Here is a 25273-nt window from a genome sequence, read left to right on the forward strand (position 1 = left end):
TATGACCTGTGGACTTCAACTCCCAGAATTCCTGAGCTAGCATGATTGGATCAGGGATTCTGTGAGTTGAAGTCCACAAGTTGGCTCTTCTATGACCTGTGGACTTCAACTCCCAGAATTCCTGAGCTAGCATGATTGGATCAGGGATTCTGTGAGTTGAAGTCCACAAGTTGGCTCTTCTATGACCTGTGGACTTCAACTCCCAGAATTCCTGAGCTAGCATGATTGGATCAGGGATTCTGTGAGTTGAGGTCCACAAGTTGGCTCTTCTATGACCTGTGGACTTCAACTCACAGAATTCCTGAGCTAGCATGATTGGATCAGGGATTCTGTGAGTTGAAGTCCACAAGTTGGCTCTTCTATGACCTGTGGACTTCAACTCCCAGAATTCCTGAGCTAGCATGATTGGATCAGGGATTCTGTGAGTTGAAGTCCACAAGTTGGCTCTTCTATGACCTGTGGACTTCAACTCCCAGAATTCCTGAGCTAGCATGATTGGATCAGGGATTCTGTGAGTTGAGGTCCACAAGTTGGCTCTTCTATGACCTGTGGACTTCAACTCCCAGAATTCCTGAGCTAGCATGATTGGATCAGGGATTCTGTGAGTTGAGGTCCACAAGTTGGCTCTTCTATGACCTGTGGACTTCAACTCCCAGAATTCCTGAGCTAGCATGATTGGATCAGGGATTCTGTGAGTTGAAGTCCACAAGTTGGCTCTTCTATGACCTGTGGACTTCAACTCCCAGAATTCCTGAGCTAGCATGATTGGATCAGGGATTCTGTGAGTTGAAGTCCACAAGTTGGCTCTTCTATGACCTGTGGACTTCAACTCCCAGAATTCCTGAGCTAGCATGATTGGCTCAGGAATTCTGGGAGTTGAAGTCCACAAGTTGGCTCTTCTATGACCTGTGGACTTCAACTCCCAGAATTCCTGAGCTAGCATGATTGGCTCAGGAATTCTGGGAGTTGAAGTCCACAAGTTGGCTCTTCTATGACCTGTGGACTTCAACTCCCAGAATTCCTGAGCTAGCATGATTGGCTCAGGAATTCTGGGAGTTGAAGTCCACAAGTTGGCTCTTCTATGACCTAAGGACTTCAACTCCCAGAATTCCTGAGCTAGCATGATTGGCTAAGGAATTCTGGGAGTTGAAGTCCACAAGTCATAGAAGAACCAACTTCGCCTACCCCTGTGGCCCAAACCATCCCGATGCCACCTCGGACCTTCTGGGTGTTGGTGTTGGTGGTCTGCGTGGAGGAGGGCTTGGTGAAGGTGATCTTCACGGGAGACATGTGGGGCGGCAGGGAGTTGGCGATGCTTTGCATGATGCTGCTCATCTTCGGGCTGCCCCCAACGGGCACCGTGATGGTCTTGGTGACTGGAGGGGTGGCTTTGGGGACCTCTTTCAGGAGCACCGGGGAGGAGCTGGAGGAGTTGGTACGCCGCCTCTTGCGGGGCTTCTCGTCCTCATCCGAACAACTCACGCCTGCAACGAAGAGCACAGGTTTAGGGGGCTTCACGTTCCGTTGAACGAATCAGAAAATTTTATTGTGTGCGGTTAGGGATGAACGTATGATTGCCAAAGTCTACAAAGTGTTCCTGGATTTAAATCTGGAAAAATGAGCAACTGAAGCATTCATTGTACAATTCGGAAGGCAAGGAACTTGGGATATACAGCCTCTACCTAAGAACGCCTCTACTTACGAACTTTTCTAGATAAGAACGGGGTGGTTCAAGATTTTTTTGCCTCTTCTTTGTTGTGGTTAGCTCTGGCCCAGCTCCTGCCCCAAGGACTGTGGATGTGGGGGAGACATCCACATGCTGCAGGCCTGTTTTGCCCCCCGGTGGAATCTGATGATGAAGGCTCCTCTGACCAAGAAGACATGAGTGACAGGGAGGAGGAGAGTGGGGCAGACAGCTCAGAAGGAGATCAATTATCTAGCTCCTCCTTGGATTCGGAACAAGAGTTAATGATACAGCCACGCATGCGGAGAGCGATGCATAGGCAGCAACAACTGAGAGATTATTGTCAAAGAAAATGAGGCCACCTGTGGTTGGGTGGGGCTGTGGTCATTAGTGAGGCTGCTATAAAGAGCAGCCTGTGGGTTTGGCCATTGTGGAGGATTATCTGATTATTGTGTTTCGTGACTGCTTTGCTGACTTTGACCTTTTGTGTGCTGATTTTTCCCAGCTTTGAAACTAAACCAGAGCAAAGTGTGTTTCACTTTGTGGAAGAAGAAGGACTGTGAATTACCTCACAGCTGCAAGCTAAGTATCACAGGACTGATAAGGGACTTGTATAAATTACCAGTTTGTTTGGAGACGAGGGCTCTTTGCTATACCAAAAGAGGGCTTGGTTTAAGTGAATTGTCATTATAAAGAACATTGTTTTGAATTTTCAAACGTGTGTGTGTCTGAAATTTGTACCTGTGAATTTTTGGGAGGATTCTGCCAGAGAGTTCGACAGAACATTCTTAAGAACCATTTTCTACATAAGAACCCAAGCTTGGAAAAAGTTCCCAGGAAATTTGAGAGCGGCACGAAGATCCGGCCAGTTTCCTGCCATTCCCCCTTTAATCCCGGCCATCTCGGGCTTTTCTGAGCTGTCAGAGGAGCCTTTCGGTGGCGCTTAAGGAGGCTTTGGCAGTCCAGAGCGAACGAAGCATTTTCCTTTCTCTGGGCACTTGCAGAGGGAATAAAGCACTTCGCTGTGGTGACTCCCTCGCGCTGCCTTCCCGTACACCCGGTGCGAGGTTGCCTCCCAGAGCGCCTGGGCGCGGAAAGGCAAAAGGGGGCGCTTCACCCCGGCCGGATCAACTCGGCTTCAGCCAAACCGAGGAGTCACCACAGTGAAGGAAAGGCGCCGGCTACAAAGCGAGCGAGCGAGAGGGGAGCCCTTCAGCATGGGAAGGAAGAGGAAGCAGGTAGCAGCAGCCGCCGCCTTCCGGTCAAAGGAGCAGGAGGTTTCCCCCTCTCGCCTGCCTGAGTTTCTCTCTCTGGCGCAGCATATGGGAGGCAGCCTCACGCCCAGTGTATGGGAGGCACGTGCTCCTCCTCGCTGCCTCAAAGTCCCTTTTTTTAAAAAAATCCTTAAAGTTTTGGATTTTTTTTTACCCCCCCCCCCCGGGTCACCTTCATCCTTCAGCAGCGATTGTCCTCCTCCTCCTCTTCTTCCTCCTCCTCCCCCCACCCATATTCCGAGCTTTTATTTCTTTCTTAATGGGCTTGCACGCCTTATTTGCTTTTACATTGATTCCTATGGGAAAAATGGCTTCTACTTACATAGAAACATAGAAGACTGACGGCAGAAAAAGACCTCATGGTCCATCTAGTCTGCCCTTTTACTATTTTCTGTATTTTATCTTACGATGGATATATGTTTCTCCCAGGCATGTTTAAATTCGGTTACTGTGGATTTACCAACCACGTCTGCTGGAAGTTTGTTCCAAGGATCTACTACTCTTTCAGTAAAATAATACTTTCTCATGTTGCTTTTGATCTTTCCCCTAACTAACTTCAGATTGTGTCCCCTTGTTCTTGTGTTCACTTTCCTATTAAAAACACTTCCCTCCTGAACCCTATTTAACCCTTTAACATATTTAAATGTTTCGATCATGTCCCCCCTTTTCCTTCTGTCCTCCAGACTCTACAGATGGAGTTCATGAAGTCTTTCCTGATACGTTTTATGCTTAAGACCTTCCACCATTCTTGTAGCCCGTCTTTGGACCCGTTCAATTTTGTCAATATCTTTTTGTAGGTGAGGTCTCCAGAACTGAACACAGTATTCCAAATGTGGTCTCACCAGCGCTCTATACAGCGCTCTAACTTTTCTACTTAAGAACCTGGTTACAGAACGAATTAAGTTCTTAAGTAGAGGTGCCACTGTAATGTTAATGCTTGAACAATGTGGGAGAATATGTGGAATCAAGGTTTAAAATTTACATTCAAACTATAAATTAAAAGACAATTTCTATAAGACGATGTATGGTTGGCATTCATTCATTCACTTGGGTGTCTACGCCGCCTTTCTACGCAGACTCATTGCCTTATGTTTTATATCCCACAGAGTTGGCCTTCTTCGGGTCCTGTCGACTAAACAATGTCGTCTGGCGGGACCCAGGGGAAGAGCCTTCTCTGTGGCGGCTCCGACCCTCTGGAACCAACTCCCCCCTGAGATTAGGATTGCCCCCACCCTCCTTGCCTTTCGTAAGCTACTTAAAACCCACCTCTGCCGTCAGGCATGGGAGAACTGAAACATCTCCCCCTTGCCCATGTTGTTTTGGTGGATTGATTGTGTGCTTGTTTTTTAATATTCTGGAGTTGTTTTTAATGATTTTTTTAGCTTAAAATTGTAATTGGATTGGTGGGTATTGGATTTGTTAGTATATACTGTTTTGTCATTGTTGTGAGCCGCCCCGAGTCTGCGGAGAGGGGCAGCATATAAATCCAATAAATCTAATCAATAAATCTAATCTAACAGAGGTTTTGTAAACACATCTGCAATATTACATTCACTCAATATAACATAATTTAATTTCTCCTGATTATACAGGTTGTTTAACATTTTGATATCTGACTGCAATATACTTAGATCTTTAGATCATTTCTAAATGTTTCAAATCCAGATCTTCCATCTTGGCTGACAACGCACTTACTTTTAACGTAAACAGCACTTCCACTCGGGAGAACCACAACGTTGGAAGCTGGGCTGGCGGGTCTGGGAGACTTAACCGTTGCGACACTACCGCTCGGGACGGGGGTGGACGTCGGCGTAGAGGTGGTAGTTGTGTAGGAGTAACAAACCACTACTGAAGAGGAAGTCAAAACACAAGTTTTAGTTAGGCTTTCAACATAAATTCTGCTTGCTTGAATCATTTTTGCTTGAATCGAGTCTTCGGAGAGGGGCAGCATACGAATCTAATAAATTATTATTATTATTATTATTATTATTATTATTATTATTATTATTATTTTGGGGCTTCACCAAGTGACACAAGACCACCTCCAGACCTTCGAAATGTACTAACGCCCGATACAAGGTTTGTTCTTACAGAATGTGAAAACTCTCTTTATTCTAGTCCTGCTTTTTCAAATAATAATAATAATAATAATAATAATAATAATAATAATTTATTAGATTTGTATGCCGCCCCTCTATGCAGACTCAGGGCGGCTCACAACAAGTGTTGGTAATGACCTATAAAGCCCTTCATGGCACCGGGCCAGATTATCTCAGGGACCGCCTTCTGCTGTACGAATCCCAGCGACCAGTTAGGTCCCACAGAGTTGGCCTTCTCCGGGTCCCGTCAACTAAACAATGTCATTTGGCAGGACCCAGGGGAAGAGCCTTCTCTGTGGCGGCCCCGACCCTCTGGAACCAACTCCCCCCAGAGATTAGAATTGCCCCCACCCTCCTTGCCTTTCGTAAGCTTCTTAAAACCCACCTCTGCCATCAGGCATGGGGGAATTGAGATACCCTTTCCCCCTAGACCAGGGGTAGGGAACATTGGCTCTTCGATAACTTGTGGACTTCAACTCCCAGAATTCCTGAGCTAGCATGATTGGCTCAGGAATTCTGGGAGTTGGAGTCCACAAGTCATAGAAGAGCCAACGTTTCCTAAATCTGCCCTAGACCTTTACAATTTTATGCATGGTATGTCTGTATGTATGTTTGGTTTTTTATTATAATGGGTTTTAATTGTTTTTAGTATTGGATTACTGTTATACGCTGTCTTATTATTGCTGTTAGCCGCCCCGAGTCTCCAGAGAGGGGAGGCATACAAATCCAATAAATAAAATAAAATAAAATAAACAATAATAAAAACAATGTGCAATGTAACAAATCTAATAATTAAAAGAAAGCATCTAAAAACCCGTCATTTAAAAAAATCAAACAACACAAGCATACCATACATAAAACTCTATAAGCCTAGGGGAGATGTCTCAATTCCCCCATGCCTGGCAATATAGGTGGGTCTTAAGCAATTTACAAAGACAAGGAGGGTGGGGGCAGTTCTGATCTCTGGGGGGAGTTGATTCCAGAGGGCCGAGGCCGCCACAGAGAAGGCTCTTCTCCTGGGTCCCACCAGATGGCACTGTTTAGTTGATGAGACCCGGAGAAGGCCAACTCTGTGGGACCTAATCGGCCGCTGGGATTCGTGCAACAGAAGACGGTCCTGGAGGTATTCTGGTCCGATGCCATGTAGGGCTTTATAGGTCATTACCAACACTTTGAATTGTGACCGGAAACTGATCGATAGCCAATGCAAGCCACGGAGTGTTGGAGAAACGTGGGCGAATCTAGGAAGCCCCACGATGGCTCTCGCGGCCGCATTCTGCACGATCTGAAGTTTCTGAACACTTTTCAAAGGTCGCCCCATGTAGAGAGCGTTGCAGTAGTTGAACCTTGAGGTGAAGAGGGCAAACGGACTTTGTTTTTCTTGGAAGAACCAACTCCCCCCAGAGATTAGAACGGCCCCCACCCTCCTTGTCTTTCGCAAATTACTTAAGACCCACCTTTGTCGCCAGGCACGGGGGAGGTAAGTTATCCTTTCCCCCTAGGCTACTACAAGTTATGCATGGTATGTTTGGTTTTTTATAATAAGGGTTTTTTTAGTTGTTTCTATTAATTGGATTGTTCATGTTGTTTTACCACTGTTGTTAGCCGCCCCGAGTCTGCGGAGAGGGGCGGCATACAAATCCAATCAATCCAATCAATCCAATCAATCAATCTATAAATACAGTAATACCTCATGATACGAACTTAATTGGTGCAAGGAGGAGGTTCGTAAGACGAAACATTGTTTCCCATAGGAAACAATGTAAAGTCAATTAATCCGTGCAACCAAAAAAACCCCCCCAAAAAACCGGCTTTCCGGCTGTTTTAAAAGGTCGCAGCCGGCCTGGGGGGCTTGCCAGCACCCCCTGCACCCGGGTTCGGGGTGCGGGGGGTGCTGGCAAGCCCCCCAGGCCGGCTGCGACCTTTTAAAACACCCACGCTCTTCCCTCACCCCCGCCCCCGCAAGGCATCGCAGCGACAAGCAGGTTTTTCCAACGCGGGTCTTATGCGCCCGAGCCGCGTTTCCCCCCACGTCCGGGCCCACGCACCTGTTCCAGCGGGCTATTTTCCGCCGGTAGTAACGCAGCGCCTCCTGCCCGTTGAGCAGCTTCTTGGCCGGCCTCTCGGGGGTGCTGTAGAGCGGGTGCGCGAATAGCCTCCTCAGCTTGGAGTGGGGGGGCCTGGCTGCTCAGGTTGGTGGGTGGCCGAGTCCGGAGCTTTGGACCGGCGGCGACGGCGGCTTCTTCGGCGGGGCAGGAGCAGTGGCGCTCAGCCGTCTCCGTGGCCGGACCGAGGCGCCGCCTCATTTGGGGCCAGAGGTGGAAGTAGAAATCGGCGCTGAGCAGCGCCCCGAGAAGCAGCAGAATGAGCAACCGGTCGCGCCGGGTCCCCAGCATGGTCAGCGCCGGCGGCTGGGCGAGAAGCAGGCCGGGCGCGAAGGCAGCGGCGCACGGGCGATGCCGGGCCGTGGGTGGGAAAGGAAGGCGAGCCACGCGCCTGTTTGGCCGCGAGAGCCCGGGCGAGTCCCGGCAGGGCCTCTGCCCCGCTGCCGCCGCAGGAGCAGGTGGGGGAAGCCGAGGCAAGGGAAGCAGCAGGCAGCGCCCCGCTTGTGGCCGAGAGGCGACCGGCTGCATCTTTGCCCGGTGGCCTCTCCCGAGTAGGCAGACCGTGCCGCCTCTGGAAGGATGGACGCGTTGGGCGTTTGTTTGCATCTCGTGATTGACTGGGTGAAATAAAAGATCTAAAAATCCCTTGTCTCCCCAACCCGGATTGAATACGGGTTGGGGAGACAAGGGATTTTTAGATCTTTTATTTCACCCAGTCAATCACGAGATGCAAACAAACGGCCAACGTGTCCGAAAGCCAGAGACTTTGGCAAGCGGTCTCTCCGACGAGAACCGGAGCTCGTCGGAGAGACCTCTAGCCAAAGTCTCTGGCTTTCGGACACGTTGGCCGTTTGTTTGCATCTCGTGATTGACCGGGTGAAATAAAAGATCTAAAAATCCGGGTTGGGGAAACAAGGGATTTTTAGATCTTTTATTTCACCCGGTCAATCACGTGATGCAAACAAACGCCCAACGCGTCCATCCTTCCAGAGGCGGCACGGTCTGCCTACTCGGGAGAGGCCACCGGGCAAAGATGCAGCCGGTCGCCTCTCGGCCACAAGCGGGGCGCTGCCTGCTGCTTCCCTTGCCTCGGCTTCCCCCACCTGCTCCTGCGGCGGCAGCGGGGCAGAGGCCCTGCCGGGACTCGCCCGGGCTCTCGCGGCCAAACAGGCGCGTGGCTCGCCTTCCTTTCCCACCCACGGCCCGGCATCGCCCGTGCGCCGCTGCCTTCGCGCCCGGCCTGCTTCTCGCCCAGCCGCCGGCGCTGACCATGCTGGGGACCCGGCGCGACCGGCTGCTCATTCTGCTGCTTCTCGGGGCGCTGCTCAGCGCCGATTTCTACTTCCACCTCTGGCCCCAAATGAGGCGGCGCCTCGGTCCGGCCACGGAGACGGCTGAGCCCCGCTGCTCCTGCCCCGCCGAAGAAGCCGCCGTCGCCGCCGGTCCAAAGCTCCGGACTCGGCCGCCCGCCAACCTGAGCAGCCAGGCCCCCCCACTCCAAGCTGAGGAGGCTATTCGCGCACCCGCTCTACAGCACCCCCGAGAGACCGGCCGAGAAGCTGCTCAACGGGCAGGAGGCGCTGCGTTACTACCGGCGGAAAATAGCCCACTGGAACAGGTGCGTGGGCCCGGACGTGGGGGGAAACGCGGCTCGGGCGCATAAGACCCGCGTTGGAAAAACCTGCTTGTCGCTGCGATGCCTTGCGGGGGCGGGGGTGAGGGAAGAGCGTGGGTGTTTTAAAAGGTCGCAGCCGGCCTGGGGGGCTTGCCAGCACCCCCCCACACCCGGGTTCGGGGTGCGGGGGTTGCTGGCAAGCCCCCCAGGCCAGCTGCGACCTTTTAAAACACCCGCGCCGCTTCCCATGTGTCTCCTGGAGCCGAATGCGGAAGTTCGGCTTTGCTGTTCAGCTTCAGGCTTTGCTGTTCGGCTCCGGGAGACAGCTGCGAAGCGGCGCGGGTGTTTTAAAAGGTCGCAGTCTGCCTGGGGGGCTTCCCAGCAACCTCCCGAACCGAACCTGGGGTTCAGCAAAATTTTGCCTCGGCGTTCGGGAGGCTTCTGGGAAGCCCCGCCGCCCGGCTGTTACCTTTTAAAACAGCCGCGGGGCTTCCCAGCAGTCTCCGAACGCAGGTTCGTAACTCGAAAAAAGTTCGTAAGAAGAGGCAAAATTTTTCTGAACCCCGGGTTCGTATCACGAGTTGTTCGTAAGACGAGGGGTTCGTATCTTAAGGTACCACTGTATATATAAATAAATAAATAATAAATAAATAAATAAACAAAATAAGATGTTTCGCTGCTCGTCCATCCTGACCTAGATGGCAGAGAATGCCACCCCCCAGACGTAACTCCCTTCTTCCCAAGCCCCACGTTGTAAAGAAGGAAAAGGCCACCTACCCTCACCTTCTTTGCTTCCCGTTTCCGCAGGGGAAGGGAGAGACGTGTTGTGCTGGAGAGCAGCGTTGGCTACCGCGTTGGCCGTGACGGTGAAGGCTGTTTGAGGGACCAACCGGGGCATCAGAGGGACCAGCCGGCGGCCTTCGATGGACCACTCTGAAGAGCTGTTAGGCCCAGACATGCTGAAGGGGAAACCCGCAAGTTTAGAAACAGCCTGTTCACTTACACTAATCACAACTTGCCTCCAGAAGTTGTGTAGGTGCTCCATCATTGGAGGTGTTTTTTTTTAAAATAGACTTTATTAATTTTCATAAAAACTAACATACAAACACACATTTAACATAGAATTGGGGTTGCAATTCCCCCTCTTATCATAGAAGTCAAATTTCCATACCGAAAGAAAAATACAATATTAATACCTTAAATCAACCTATTAATTTAAATGAAAAGAAGAAATTTTGTTTAACCTTATATAAGAAAAACCTTCATATATAAACCAGATAAGACACAAAAAGTTTAATCCATAGCACTACTACTACTTCTAATTCTTATTATTTATCCATATATACACTTTATTCCAAATCACATAAAATTCTGATTCCTCTTGCTTGTTTAACCCATCATTGGAGGTTTTTAAGAACTCTCTTACTCTGTAAATACTATTAATGTATGTGCAAAGTAATCCTTGAGTAAGAAGGATATACACACAGAAAGGTATATGACAGTAGTTATGAATAAATACTCAGTCACACTAACGTAAGTTGAAGTTTACTTTAAGAAATAGCACAATCCAATAAACAGTCCAGGTCAAACACTTAATAGTCCGAATAACATTCCAAAGAATATCAAATTGCAAAGTCTTCTTACCAGTTGCCTTTGTCAAGAACAGTAAAGAAAGATATCAATCAAGCTTAAACACAGTTTATCTACAACAAAGACCAGAAGTTCTAACCAAAACATGTCAGAGAGAATATCAAAGAGCGCAAGCTATGATCAGAGAGAAAGAACTGTGATCTCTAGCTCCCTCTTATGGCAAATTGCCACACCATCAGCCAATCAAACATAGCATATACAGTAGTACCTCTAGATACGAGTTTAATTCGTTCCAGAAGGGAGCTTGTATGTCGAACAACTCGTATCTGGAACAAATGGCTTTAGACTTTGTTTTTCCCCTCCGAGATAACCAGAAGCAAGGATTCTTGCGCCACCTAGTGGACGCTCGGCTCGTATCCTGAATTTGAGCTCGGGTCTGGAACAGAAATTTCTCTCCCCTCGTGGCTCGTAACTTGGAATACTCGCATGTGGAGCAGCTCGTATCTAAAGGTACTACTGTAATTAAATCTACATTACATACATCGTTGGTTTATATATTGCCAACCCAACTGTTTGGACAGAGTCCTAACAAATACCTATGTTAAAAACAGAAGACAGCTAAAATACATGTCCCTAGGAAGTGGGCAGCATAGAAATTGAATGAATGAATGAATGAATGAATGAATGAATGAATGAAATAAAACACAAAGCTAATTAGAAATTAGAATATTCTACGTCGTGATATAATAATAAAGGAGGCTAAATATTGAGTAATATTTAATTCAATATCATATTATTATACTATTATATAATATAATAGAGAGAATGGTTAAATAAATTATGATAGAAGTAAGGATTTAGTAAATAATATAACTTATAACGACAAATATATGGAAAAAAATATATGGAAGAAGTGGATACCGAAATGAATTAGAAATGTAAATATTTACAGTACAGATATATGAAATTTTATAATGATCTTTAGTTTAAAGCAAGATAGGAATTGTTTAATTGTCTAACAAGAATTATATGTCACCCAAATCCAATGGACTATGGGCAGCTAAAAACATGTAAAAAACAATTATAAAAATTACAGTATCGAAATGAAATATAAAAACAATCAATAAGACCTATTTAAACCTTCAAACATTCAGTCATTCAGTCACTCATGTCCTTATCACCTTATGATTAGATTATTGCAACACGCAACAGAAGTGGGATTTCTAAGACTATATGCTTGTATGTCATGTCGTGTCAAGATTTTGTGTAAATAAAATATTTTTTAAAAAATTAAAAATGTTTTTAAAAAAACAAGAAAATGTTTGCAAGGCTGCCCTCTTACTTATGTGCGATGGTTGTCAGGCGTTCATCGTTGACCGCCCTCCGAACTTCTGCCCGGTGTCTTTCCGTTGAAATGCTGTGGAAAAACATGGATTTAAACGTCAGCTTTTGTAATAATGATTCCCTCGGACGCTTCCCCAGTTTTCTCTCCAGAGGTCAGCGAGGAGAAAAATGAACCAGTTGCAGGCACGTTTGGTTTATATGCAGGGGGGTCAAACTCGATTTCATTCAGGGTTGGGTTTTACCTCAGAGGAGGCCGAAGGGGGGGGGGGCATGGCCAAGGTAAGCATGGCCATCTCGACGTGTCGGGAAGGGGGGTAATTTTCAACCACGACGGCCTCCTGCGGCCCTCTGCCAGTGAAAAAGGAGCTCTGGAGGCCGTGCAGGAGCTCAATTTTCGCTGACAGATGGCTGCAGGAGGCCGTCGCGGCCCAAAATGGGGCTCATGAGGGCTGCCTACGTCCTTCCTGAACTCCATTTTCACTGGCAGAGGCACTACGGGCCAGCCTTGGGGGTTTCCAGAATGGCCCCATGGGCCAGATCTAAGCACCCAGGAGTTTGACACCCATGTTCTACACTGTGATGGCCGTAAGTGCGAGGACCTGCTGCGAGCCCCTTTTTTTCAGTACAGTGGTACCTCTACCTACGAACGCCTCTACTTACGAACCTTTCTAGATAAGAACCGGGTGTTCAAGATTTTTTTGCCTTTTCTCAAGAACCATTTTCTACTTACAAACCTGAACCTCCGAAACTGTAACTGGAAAAGTTGGGGAGAAGCCTCCGTGGGGCCTCTCTAGGAATCTCCTGGGAGGAAACAGGGCTGAAAAAGACGGGGAGAAGCCTCTGTGGTGCCTTCTTACAAACGTGTCTACTTAAGAACCTGGTCACGGAATGAATTAAATTCATAAGTAGAGGTACCGCTGTACTGTTGTAACTTTGGTCATTAAACGGATGGATGTAACTCCAGGACCACCTACAATCCTCTAAAGGTAGAACTTTCTTCTGATAAGGAAAGGATTTCTCCTCCCTCTAACTGAGTGGTCACCGACTAGTGTTCCGTGGACCACTGGTGGTCCATGAGAAAATCTTGGTGGTCCGCCCAAAACTTATTTGCATTTTTATATTGCACTAAATCAGGAAGTTGAAGTCTACAAGTCTTAAAGTTGCCAGGTTTGAAGATCTCGCCACTAAATACTATTTATCTTTTTAAAAAATTATTAGTGTTCCACAGGATTTAAAATTAGGAGTTTAGTATTCTCTGAGGTCTGAAAGCTTGGTGAACCCTGCTCTAATCATCCATTTGTTACATTTATTATTAATATTTGCATCTACCTCAGAGAAAAAACCACACCAGGATTTACCTCAGCACTCTGGAAAGTTCTCCCAGAAGGTCCCGCTTCTCCTTGGTCAAATCTCCCTGGGCCCTCAAGGCACTGATCACTCCGGCATAGGCTTCCAGTTCTACACAGGAGGGGGGAAAAAACAGGGGAAAGAGGAAGGAATGCGAGGATGAGATTCGCGGGAAGTTGCGGGAAACGATAAAAAGGGACGCAGGTGGGACGTCTCGTCACCTCCCTCCCTTGAAGAATACCGCAAGGAAAGATCTTGGGGATGTTTCTGGGCAAGGGAAAAAGAGAGACAGTCGAGCACCATTGGGTTCCTGGGTTTGAAACCGCGTTAGAATTTCATAAAATCTCTGAAATCGGAAACTAGATCAACAGATATGAAAGGAAGGAAGGAAGGAAGGGAGAGAGAAAGAAAGAAAGAGAAAGAGAGAAAGAAAGCAAAAAAAGAAAGATATGTTAAAATCTTTTTTTCTTTCTTTCTTTCTTTCTTTCTTTCTTTCTTTCTTTCTTTCTTTCTTTCTTTCTTATCAGATGATCCAGTCTCCGATTCCAGAAAGAAAGATTTTAACATATCTTTCATTTCTTTCTCTCTCTCTCTTTCTTTCTTTCTTTTCAGATGATCCAGTCTCCGATTCCAGAAAGATTTTAACATATCTTTCTTTTCTTTCTTTCTCTCTCTCTTTTTCTTTCTTTCTTTCTTTCTTTTCAGATGATCCAGTCTCCGATTCCAGAAAGATTTTAACATATCTTTCTTTCTTTCTCTCTCTCTTTTTCTTTCTTTCTTTCTTTCTTTTCAGATGATCCAGTCTCCGATTCCAGAAAGATTTTAACATATCTTTCTTTTCTTTCTTTCTTTCTTTCTTTCTTTCTTTCTTTCTTATCAGATGATCCAGTCTACGATTTCAGAAAGATTTTAACATATCTTTCTTTCTTTTCTTTCTTTCTCTCTTTTTCTTTCTTTCTTTCTTTCTTTCTATCAGATGATCCATTCTCCGATTCCAGAAAAAAAGATTTTAACATATCTTTCTTTTCTTTCTTTCTCTCTTTCTTTCTTTCTTAACAGATGATCCAGTCTCCGATTCCAGAAAGAAAGATTTTAACATATCTTTCTTTCTCTCTCTCTTTTTCTTTCTTTCCTTTCTTTCTTATCAGATGATCCAGTCTCCGATTCCAGAAAGATTTTAACATATCTTTCTTTTCTTTTCTTTCCCTCTCTCTTTCTTTTTCTTTCTTTCTTTCTCTTTCTTTCTTTCATTCTTTCTTTCTCTTTCTTTGCAATTGTTTGGATTTTATGCCAGTTTTGGGAGTGGAAGGGGTCCCTCCGACCTTCACCAATTAAGTTCTCCCATACTTTCCCCCCTTGGTACTTCAGCCTGGGTTGCTTTGTACCTACTTTGTGCCTACTTTCCACCTTGAGGTCTAGGATCTTGTCCTTCCCTTACCCAATTTACGGAGCACCCTTTTGCATTCATCCCTGCTGAGGTCCAGAAGGGTTGGCCACACCACCGGCATCGTAACTCCGTCAGTCGGCTCCTGCAGAGCTCAGCCTCCCTGCGAAGACACAGAGCGGGTTAGGGGAAGAACGGCTCCCTGAACAACCTTAGGATCTGCCATGCTGTCCCCCCCCCCCCCTGCCCGGAGGCAGAACAAGACCTCCCGCCACAAAAAAACACAGGAAAACATGGTGGGAAAGACTTCTAGTCCAGGGGTCTTCTAGTCCAGGGGTCTCCAACCTTGACAACTTTAAGACTTGTAGACTTCAACTCCCAGAGTTAATTAGAAGCAAAGCTTGCTATGGCCATCTTCACGATCAGCTTGCCATAGCCAACTCTCCATGGCCAAATCAGGGCCAACTTTCCATTGGCAATTCATCATGGTCAACTCTCCATGGCCAACTCAGGGCCAACTCTCCATGGCCAACTCAGGGCCAACTTTCCATTGCCAATTCACCATGGCCAACCTGCTTTGGTCAACTTGCCATGGCTAACTCTCCATGATCAGCTTGCCATGGCCAACTCTCCAGAGTCAACTCATGGCCAACTCTTCATGGTCAACTTGCTATGGCCAACTCTCCATTTATTTTATTTATTTATTTATTACTTAGATTTGTATGCCGCCCCTCTCCGAAGACTCCATGCTTAGCTTGCCATAGCCAACTCTCCAGGGTCAACTCATGGCCAACTCTCCATTACCAGTTCACCATGGTCAACTCTCCATGGTGAACTTGTCATGTATAGAGCGCTGGTGAGACCCCATTTGGAATCCTGTGTTCAGTTCTGGAGACCTCACCTACAAAAAGATATTGACAAAATTGAATGGGTCCAAAGACGGGCTACAGGAATGGTGGAAGGTCTTAAGCATAAAACGTACCAGGAAAGACTTAATGAACTCAATGTAGTCTGGAGGACAGAAGGAAAAGGGGGGACATGATTGAAACATTTCAATATATTAAAGGGTTAAATAAGGTCCAGGAGGGAACTGTTTTTAATAGGAAAGTGAACACAAGAACAAGGGGACACAATCTGAAGTTAGTTGGGGGAAAGATCAAAAGCAACATGAGAAAATATTATTTTACTGAAAGAGTAGTAGATCCTTGGAACAAACTTCCAGCAGACGTGGTAGATAAATCCACAGTAACTGAATTTAAACATGCCTGGGATAAACATATATCCATCCTAAGATAAAATACAGAAAATAGTATAAGGGCAGACTAGATGGACCATGAGGTCTTTTTCTGCCGTCAGACTTCTATATTTCTATGTTTCTATGGCCAACTAGTTGTAGGACAATTCAACTATTCAAGAATTACGCTATTCATAGAATCCTTAAAGAAAGGATGTCAAAGGAGGGACCAAATGAAATGTGAATGACAAAAACTGAAATACAGTGGTACCTCTACTTCAGAACACCTCTACTTCAGAACTTTTCTAGATAAGAACTATGTGTTCAAGATTTTTTTGCCTCTACTTAAGAACCATTTTCTACTTAAGAACCCGAGCCCGGAAAAATTTCCCAGCAAATTTGAGAGCAGCACGAAGGCCTTGCCAGTTTCCTGCCATTCCTCATTTAATCCTGGCCACCTCGGGCTTTTCTGGGCTGCCAGAGGAGCCTTTCAGTGGCGCTTAAGGAGGCTTTGGCACTCCAGAGCGAACGAAGCATTTTCCTTTCTCTGGGCCTTTGGAGAGGGAATAAACCTCTGCCAGCGCCCTGAGAAAAGAAATGCTCCCTTCGCTCTGGGCAGCTGAGGGGTCACCATAGCAAAGGAAAGGCGCCGGCTACAAAGCGAGCGAACGAGAGGAGAGGGCAGCCCTTCAGCATGGGAAGGAAAAGGAAGCAGGTAGCAGCAGCAGCAGCCAGTGTATGGGAGGCAGCCTCGCACCGGGTGTATTGGAAGTGCGTGCTCCTCCTCGCCGCCTCAATTTCCCTCTTAAACTTTTGGATTTTCTTGATTCCCCTCCCCTCACCTTCTTCCTTCGGCAGCGACTGTCCCCCTCCTCTTCGTCCTCCTCCTCCTCCCACCCAAATTCCGAGCTTTTATTTTTTTCCTAAGGGGTTTGCACACATTATTTGCTCTTACATTGATTCCTATGGGAAACATTGCTTCTACTTACGAACGTTTCTACTTAAGAGCCTGGTCACGGAACAAATTAAGTTCTTAAGTAGAGGCACCACTGTATCCTGGAAGTTGAAGTCCACAAGCCTTAAAGTGGCCAAAGTTGGAGAGCCTTGTTCTAGTCTAACCCGCTGCTCAAGGAGGAGATCCTATACCAGGGATGGCAAACCTTTTTCTTGCATTGCAAAAGAGTTTGGATGACTGAGGAATTCTGGGAGTTGAAGTCCACAAGTCTTTTTTTCCCCTCCATTATTTTTATTAATTTTCATAAAATAGACGAACAGACAGACATACATTTAACATAAAAGTGGGGTTGTATTTTCCCCGCTTATCTCAAAAGTATAAATTTGAATACAGAAAAAAGAATACAGTACATATTTAAATACAATTCATTATTGTAAATGTTAAGAAATAATTTGTTAAACTTCTCATTATAATTTTTCATATTTAAAACTTTTCATATTAGAATTAGTTTTAAATATGAAGTCCACAAGTCTTAAAGTTACCAGGTTTGGAAACCCCCCATCCTAAAAGCCACCTGCAATTTTGCAGTTCAGCTGTTTCGTTTTGTAACCCAGCAATGAAAATTCTTTTGAAGTAAAACAAAGAAAAAAAGCTGCCAGTTTAAATTTACCGCAATTACCGGCAACTGTCAATTCCAGCCCTCCCAGCGCCAAAAGGCACCCAGGCACACCTCCGGAGAGCCCAAAAGTGTGAGTCAATCTGGGTTGCGTCCTACAAGGGCAGGGCAATCCCACAGTTGCGCATACACAATCCCACCCTCCAGGGTATGGAGAATAAGGAGAGGAAGGAAATTGCAGGAAACGAGAGAGCTTGGAAACCCACAAAAAACAACCCAAAAAAGGTTATTGTTCTTGTTGTTTTAGGCAATCCAGAGCGGCAACTACAAGACACATCTCGCCCGTTTCCAGAGGCGACTTTTTGACACGTGGGAAAGAGCCAAAGACCTTTTCAAGCAATGAAGGAAATAGAAACAGAGAAGATTGACGGCAGAAAAAGACCTCATGGTCCATCTAATCTGCCCTTATACTATTTCTTGTATTTTATCTTACAATGGATCTATGTTTATCCCAGGCATGTTTACATTCAGTTACTGTGGATTTATCTACCACGTCTGCTGGAAGTTTGTTCCAAGGATCTACTACTCTTTCAGTAAAATAATATTTTCTCATGTTGCTTTTGATCTTTCCCCCAACTAACTTCAGATTGTGTCCCCTTGTTCTTGTGTTCACTTTCCTATTAAAAACACTTCCCTCCTGGACCTTATTTAACCCTTTAACATATTTAAATGTTTCGATCATGTCCCCCTTTCCCTTCTGTCCTCCAGACTCTACAGATTGAGTTCATTAAGTCTTTCCTGATACGTTTTATGCTTAAGACCTTCCACCATTCTTGTAGTCCGTTGTTGGACCCGTTCAATTTTGTTAATATCTTTTTGTAGGTGAGGTCTCCAGAACTGAACACAGTATTCCAAATGTGGTCTCACCAGCGCTCTATATAAGGGGATCACAATCTCCCTCTTCCTGCTTGTTATACCTCTAGCTATGCAGCCAAGCATCCTACTTGCTTTTCCTACTGCCCGACGACACTGCTCACCCATTTTGAGACTGTCAGAAATCACGACCCCTAAATCCTTCTCTTCTGAAGTTTTTGCTAACAGAGAACTGCCAATACAATACTCCGATTGAGGATTCCTTTTCCCCAAGTGCATTATTTTACATTTGGAAACATTAAACTGCAGTTTATCCCAGGCATGTTTGAATTTAGTTACTGTGGATTTACCAACCACGTCTGCTGGAAGTTTGTTCCTGCCCTGAGTTCTTTGCAAAAATAATAAAGGCAGGATTACAAATAAATAAATGGATACAGATAAATAAATGCCTCCCTTGCAAGGTTGGAGACCCCTGAGGACTTAGACCACCCTTCTGGCCTCTTCCAACTATATCATTCCTGGCTGGTTGAGGAATTCTGGGAGTTGAAGTCCACAAGTCTTAAAGCGGCCAAGATTGGAGACCCCTGGCTTAGATGACCCTTCTGGCCTCTTTCAACTCTATCATACATGGTTGAGTGTCGAGCTTCAGCGACGCTCCAGAGAAGGAATGTCAATCCAGCATTTACAGGGGTGTTGTGGCTGTTATTCAGCACTAAACCACAAACCACTTCCTGTTCTGGAAAATCTACTTAAATTAGCGGACCACCCAGGAATAGAAAAATAAAAACATAGAAGATTGACGGCAGAAAAAGACCTCATGGTCCATCTAGTCTGCCCTTATACTATTTCCTTTATTTTATCTTTTTTTATGGGGAAAATTGCTTCTTCTTACAAACTTTTCTACTTAAGAACCTGGTCATGGAACGAATTAAGTTCGGTAGAGGTATTCATCAAGATCTATTAGACCAGCCGAGGTTACATTCGATACCCATCACGCACAGCCTGCTCCAATGGGTAACCAGACTCGACTTGGCTAAAATTATGATCAGTCAACCAATACAGATGGATTCGGGTTTCTCTGGAAATTTCAGTCCCAGAATCCTTTGGGAATCCCCTAAATTCTCATGAACATCGGTAAGGTCGCCCGTGGTTGCATTTAATAACCATCATGCACAGTCCTGCTCCAACGGGTAACTACATAGACTTGGGCAAAATTTATGATCGGCCAATAGACAAATCCTGGTTTATCTGACCATTTCGTTCCAAGAATCCTTTGGGAATCCCCCTAAATCCTCATTTAGATCTTCTAGCAGATCAAAGCTGGACTTATAAAATAGGAAATAGAAGAGAAAATAGAATGGGAATGGAATGGAACACAATAGAAAAATAGAATAGAATATCAATAGAGAATGGAATGGAATAGAATGGAGAATGGATAGAAGAGAACAGAAAAGAATAGAATAGAACAGAGATAGAGAATGGAATGGAATGGAATAAGAATAGAATAGAATAAGAAATCAGAATAGAATAGAATTTAGAAACATAGAAGACTGACGGCAGAAAAAGGCCTCCTGGTCCATCTAGTCTGCCCTTATACTATTTCCTGTATTTTATCTTACAATGGATATATGTTTGTCCCAGGCATGTTTAAATTCAGTTCCTGTGGATTTACCCACCACGTCTGCTGGAAGTTTGTTCCAAGGATCTACTACTCTTTCAGTCAAATAATATTTTCTCACGTTGCTTTTGATCTTTTCCCCAACTAACTTCAGATTGTGTCCCCTTGTCCTTGTGTTCACTTTCCTATTAAAAACACTTCCCTCCTGGACCTTATTTAACCCTTTAACATATTTAAATGTTTCGATCATGTCCCCCTTTCCCTCCTGTCCTCCAGACCAGTGATTTTCAACCGTTTTTGAGCCACGGCACATTTTTTACATTTACGAAACCCTGGGGCACATTGAGCGGGGTGGGGTGGGGCTAAAAAAAGTTTGGACAAAAAAAATCTCTCTCTCTCTTCCTCCCTGTCACTCTATTTCTCTCTCCCTGTTTCTCTCCCTTCTTTCCTCTTTCTTTCTCTCTCTCCATCCCTCTTTCTCTTCCTTCCTCTCTTTTTTGCTCTTTCTCTCTCCCTCCCTCCATGTCTTTCTCTCTCTCTCCTTCCCTCCCTCCCTCTCTCTTGCTTTCTTTCTCTGTCTTGCTTTCTTTCTCTCTCTTGCTTTCTTTCTCTCTCTTACTTTCTTTCTCTCTCTCTCTTGCTTTCTTTCTCTTTCTTTCTCTCTCTCTTGCTTTCTTTCTCTCTGACCTTCGCGGCACACCTGACCATGTCTCGCGGCACACTAGTGTGCCGCGGCACACTGGTTGAAAAACACTGCTCCAGACTAGACAGATTGAGTTCATTAAGTCTTTTCTGATACGTTTTATGCTTAAGACCTTCCACCATTCTTGTAGCCCGTCTTTGGAACCGTTCAATTTTGTCAATATCTTTTTGTAGGTGAGGTCTCCAGAACTGGACACAGTATTATTCCAAATGTGGTCTCACCAGCGCTCTATATAAGGGGATCATAATCTCCCTCTTCCTGCTTGTTATACCTCTAGCTATGCAGCCAAGCATCCTACTTGCTTTTCCTACCGGCTACCACCCGACCACACTGCTCACCCATTTTGAGACTGTCAGAAATCACGACCCCTAAATCCTTCTCTTCGAATGGAATGGAATAGAATAAGAAATCAGAATAGTATAGAATAAAAGAGAATATAGATAGAGAATGGAATGGAATAGAATAAGAAATCAGAATAGAATAGAATGGAACGGAACAGAATAGCAGAGTTGGAAGGGACCTTGGAGGTCTTCTAGTCCAACCCTCTGCTTAGGCAGGGAATTCAATACCCATCAGACACACAATTCTTCCAATAGATAAGTAAACAGACTGGGCCAAAATTATGATCAGTCAACAGACAGTGGACCTTAAAAAGGTTCAGGTGGTCCAGATGAACAGTTGAGGTTCTCCTAAAATACACAAAGGCAGACAGACAGACAGGAGCAAGGGAAGTTCAGAGTGGAGGCACCCACAGTGCAAAGGCTTAGTAACTGGTAATTACACACAGAGAAGCTGGGCCTACATTCACAAGGCTGGGTCATCCAAGGACACATCAACCACAGCTTCCTAACCAAGTTCCTTAGAAGACTTCTGGGGAGGTTGAATTGCCCCAGGCTAGACGTGGCAAGAATTAAGGGCATTACAAAACAACGGACAATGGGCAATTGTCCAGAACAAGATGAAGATGGCATTGGTTTGCATCAATCCCTATTAAAATCTACACATCCCAAGAACCAAATTGGTTTGAGAAGGACTGGGCTTTCAAACCTTCTCAAATTCCAATGAAATCTTGACTTACAGTCACAGACTAACAATAATAAGAAGAGCAGAAATGCGACCGTCATTTAAAAGTTAAACCATACACATAAAATACATAGAAACATAGAAGATTGACGGCAGAAAAAGACCTCATGGTCCACCTAGTCTTCCCTTATACTATTTCCTGTATTTTATCCTAGGATGGATCTATGTTTATCCCAGGCATGTTTACATTCAGTTACTTTGGATTTATCAACCACGTCTCCTGGAAGTTTGTTCCAAGCATCCACTACTCTTTCAGTAAAATATTTTCTCACGTTGCTTCTGATCTTTCCCTCAACTAACCTCAGATTGTGCCCACTTGTTCTTGTGTTCACTTTCATAGAAACATAGAAACACAGAAGATTGATGGCAGAAAAAAACCTCCTGGTCCACCTAGTCTGCCCTTATACTATTTCCTGTATTTTATCTTAGCATGGATCTATGTTTATGCCAGGCATGTTTAAATTCAGTTACTGTGGATTTAGCAACCACATCTGCTGGAAGTTTGTTCCAAGCATCTACTACTCTTCCAGTCAAATAATATTTTCTCATGTTGCTTCTGATCTTTCCCCCCATTAACCCCAACAAAGGCAAAGACACCCAAAGAAGGGGGAATGTGGGCTGGCAAGAGAGCCCCTCCCCCCAAATCTCAGTAAGAAGGAAGTTCAGAAACAAGAAGCTGAATTTTACTTTCCTGCCCTTTAAAATGGAGGGAATGGGAGAAGCCCAGAGTAGAGGAAGAAAGATTCATTCGCAAAGAAAAGCAAGCATTACAAAAAGGACCCGCAGAGATGGGTCCAGGATGGTTTTCTGCCTCCCTACCACCCACAAGGGGGAAACCAGAGAAAGATAGGCTAAAAATAAGAGGGAACTAGAAAAACAAAGAAGGGGAAGGTAGAGGGATGAAAAGGGAGGAAGGGGAAAATGGAAGGAAGAAAGGAAGGAAGAAAAGAGAAATTGGAAAGAAAAAGAGGGAAGGAGAAACTGGAAGGGGAAAGGAGGGAGGGGGAACTAGAAGGAAGAAAGGATAAAGGGAAGTAGAGGGATTAAAAGGAGGAAGGAGAAACTGGAAGGAAAAAAGAAGGAAGGGGAAATTGGAAGGAAAAAAGGAAGGAAAGGAAAACTAGAAGAAAGGAGAAAGGGAAGTAGAGGGATTAAAAGGAGGAAGGAGAAACTAGAAGGAAGGAAGGAAGGAAGGAAGGGGAAATTGGAAAAGAAAACGAGGAAGGGGAAACTAGAAGGAAAAAAGGAAGAAAAGGAAAACTAGAAGGGAGAAAGGAGAAAGGGAAGTAGAGGGATTAAAAGGAGGAAGGAGAAACTAGAAGGAAGAAAGAAGGAAGGAAGGAAGGAAGGAAGGAAGGGGAAATTGGAAAAGAAAACGAGGAAGGGGAAACTAGAAGGAAAAAAGGAGAAAGGGAAGTAGAGGGATTAAAAGGAGGAAGGAGATACTGGAAGGAAAAAGGAGGGAGGGGGAACTAGAAGGAAGGAAGGAAGAAGGGAAATCTAGAGGGATTAAAAGGAGGAAGGAGAAACTGGAAGGAAAAAAGAAGGCAGGAAAGGGAAATTGGAAAAGAAAAAAGGAGGAAGGAGAAATTAGAAGGGAAAAGGAGGGAGGGGAAACAAAAAGGGAGGAAGGAAGTGAAGTTGAAAAATGTACTAGGCGGAGACAAGAAAAAGTAAACAACTTGGAATAAGGTATAGAAAATAATGATGATTGATATGAAAAGTATTATGAGAACTTAAGAAAATTAGATAAACGAGTTGTGATTTTTATGGGGCATTCAGTTATGATAAAATAGGGGATAAGGAAAACAAAGGATGAACAAAAAGATCAAGAATAAGGCGTAAGCAATATGGCTTAGAATTAAAAAGGCGAGAGAAAAATAACTACTTTGATCAATTAAGCTATTAGCGCTCAATTTGGGAAAAATAATCCCCCCCCCCCAAATTAATTAGTGGAGATCCCAGAAGACAAAAGTACTGTACATAGTTATACATTTTGATCATCCCAAATGTAAGTTCTTTATTATATAACACTTTATTCCAGGCATATTTTATTTATTAAAATAGTATATAAACAATACTATTTTAATAAATAAAATATGCCTGGAATAAAGTGTTACATAATAAAGAACTTACATTTGGGATGATCAAAATGTATAACTATGTACTTCATATTAATACTGTAATATTATAAGGTACATTGATTTATGTATGGTGATGGAGAAAAAAATTGAATTTTTTTGCGGGACAAAGAGAGAAGGAGAAGCCGGGTGGATAAAAGGGATGAATGAGAAATGGAAGGGGGAAAAAAAAGGAAGGGGGGAAATTGGAAAAGAAAAGGGGGGAAGGGGAAACTGGAAGGAAGAAAGGAGGAAAAGCTAGAGGGATAAAAGAGAGGAAGGAGAAACTGGAAAGAAAAAGGGGGAAGGAAAACTAGAGAAGGGAAGTACAAAAAGAGGAAAGGAAGGAGCAACTGGAAGAAAAAAGGGGGAGGAAAACTAGAGGGAGCGATGCAAAAAAAGGGGGAAGAGCAAACTAGAAGGAAAAAAGGAGGGAAGGGAAAAGGAAAGGAATGGATGCAATATAAGGAGGGAGGGGAAAGCAATGGGATAAAAGGGGGAAGGAGAAACTAGAAGGAAGGAAGAAGGGGGAGCTAGAAGGATAAAAGGGAGGATGGAGAAATTGGAAGGAAAAAGGGGGGAGGAAAACTAGAAGGAGAGATACAAAAAAGGGGGAAGAGCGAATTAGAAGGAAAAAGGGGGAGAAGGGAAAATGAAAGGAATGGATACAAAATAAGGAGGGAGGGGAAAGCAATGGGATAAAAGGGGGAAGGAGAAACTAGAAGGAAGGAGAAACTGTTCAGAAAAAGCTGGAGGAAAACTAGGAGATGCAAAAAAAGGGGGAAGAGCGAATTAGAAGGAAAAAAGGAGGGAAGGGAAAATGAAAGGAATGGATGCAAAAAAAGGAGGGAGGGGAAACCAACAGGATAAAGGGAGAAAATAGAGGAAGCTATACAAAAAGAAAAAGGGGAATTGGGATGGGGAAAAAGGAGGAGTGGAAAATTAGAGGGAGAATGCACCAAAAAAAAGAGGGGGGCATCCCCCTTTCCTATTTTTCCTCCATTCAAAATGCCCCCCCCCAATCTCATCCAAAAGAAGGACCTCCCCCCCCCCCACACACACCCATGTTATTCATCTCTGATCCAGGCAGCTTCTCCCACCCTGGGTCTCAGCAGCACTTGCTGGCTGTGGAGGATGGGAGTTGTAGTCACCCCTTCCCTGCAAACACACACATACATACACACACTTTGCATGGCATTCCCCTTCCCCCACTCCTCCTTCCCCCCACGGGCGGGTCCCAGCCAGCGGTAGGGGATGATGGGGGGGGGCAGAAGGGTTTGGCTGGGGATGATGGGGCTGGTGGTCCACCCTTCGGGATGCAAATAGAAGAGTGCGTGCAGTATGCAAGAAGAGGAGGTGGGTGGCTGCTGGGAATGAGAGCGGCGGCGAGGCTGAGGGAGAGAGGCATGCCCCCCCCCACTCCCCGGTTGGGGATGATGGGCTTTGCAGTCCTCCTTTGCACCGCTAGCACCACAACAACCATCATCATCATCATCATCACCACCACCATCCCTCCGCCCGCCCTGTCCCCCGAGGACCTACCTGCCAGCCCTCCCCGACGCCACCATCGACCCCTCCGCCCCGCGGCGGCCGATGGGCTTTTCGGGCACCTTCGCGTTTGTTTGGCGG

General features: G+C 45.2%; 1 protein-coding gene across 5 annotated transcripts in view; it reads right to left on the reverse strand.

Moving 5' to 3' along the window:
- Positions 1 to 25273, reverse strand: part of EMSY (EMSY transcriptional repressor, BRCA2 interacting) — a 64000-nt gene extending 38727 nt beyond the window's left edge. For 2 of the 5 annotated variants that reach the window (XM_070749498.1, XM_070749500.1), the window contains exons 1-7: positions 25187 to 25273; positions 14497 to 14605; positions 13070 to 13169; positions 11710 to 11784; positions 9561 to 9736; positions 4654 to 4806; positions 1222 to 1484 (exon numbers count right to left, since the gene is read on the reverse strand). In XM_070749498.1, coding sequence (XP_070605599.1) covers positions 1222 to 1484; positions 4654 to 4806; positions 9561 to 9736; positions 11710 to 11784; positions 13070 to 13169; positions 14497 to 14566 — 837 coding nt within the window. In that variant the 5' untranslated portion in view covers positions 14567 to 14605; positions 25187 to 25273. Of the gene's footprint in view, positions 1 to 1221; positions 1485 to 4653; positions 4807 to 9554; positions 9737 to 11709; positions 11785 to 13069; positions 13170 to 14496; positions 14606 to 25186 lie in introns of all 5 variants that reach the window. The other 3 variants (XM_070749499.1, XM_070749497.1, XM_070749496.1) reach the window with 3 other exon arrangements.

The sequence above is a fragment of the Erythrolamprus reginae genome, chromosome 4 (assembly GCF_031021105.1).
Source record: "Erythrolamprus reginae isolate rEryReg1 chromosome 4, rEryReg1.hap1, whole genome shotgun sequence".
Classification (NCBI taxonomy): Eukaryota; Metazoa; Chordata; class Lepidosauria; order Squamata; family Dipsadidae; genus Erythrolamprus; species Erythrolamprus reginae.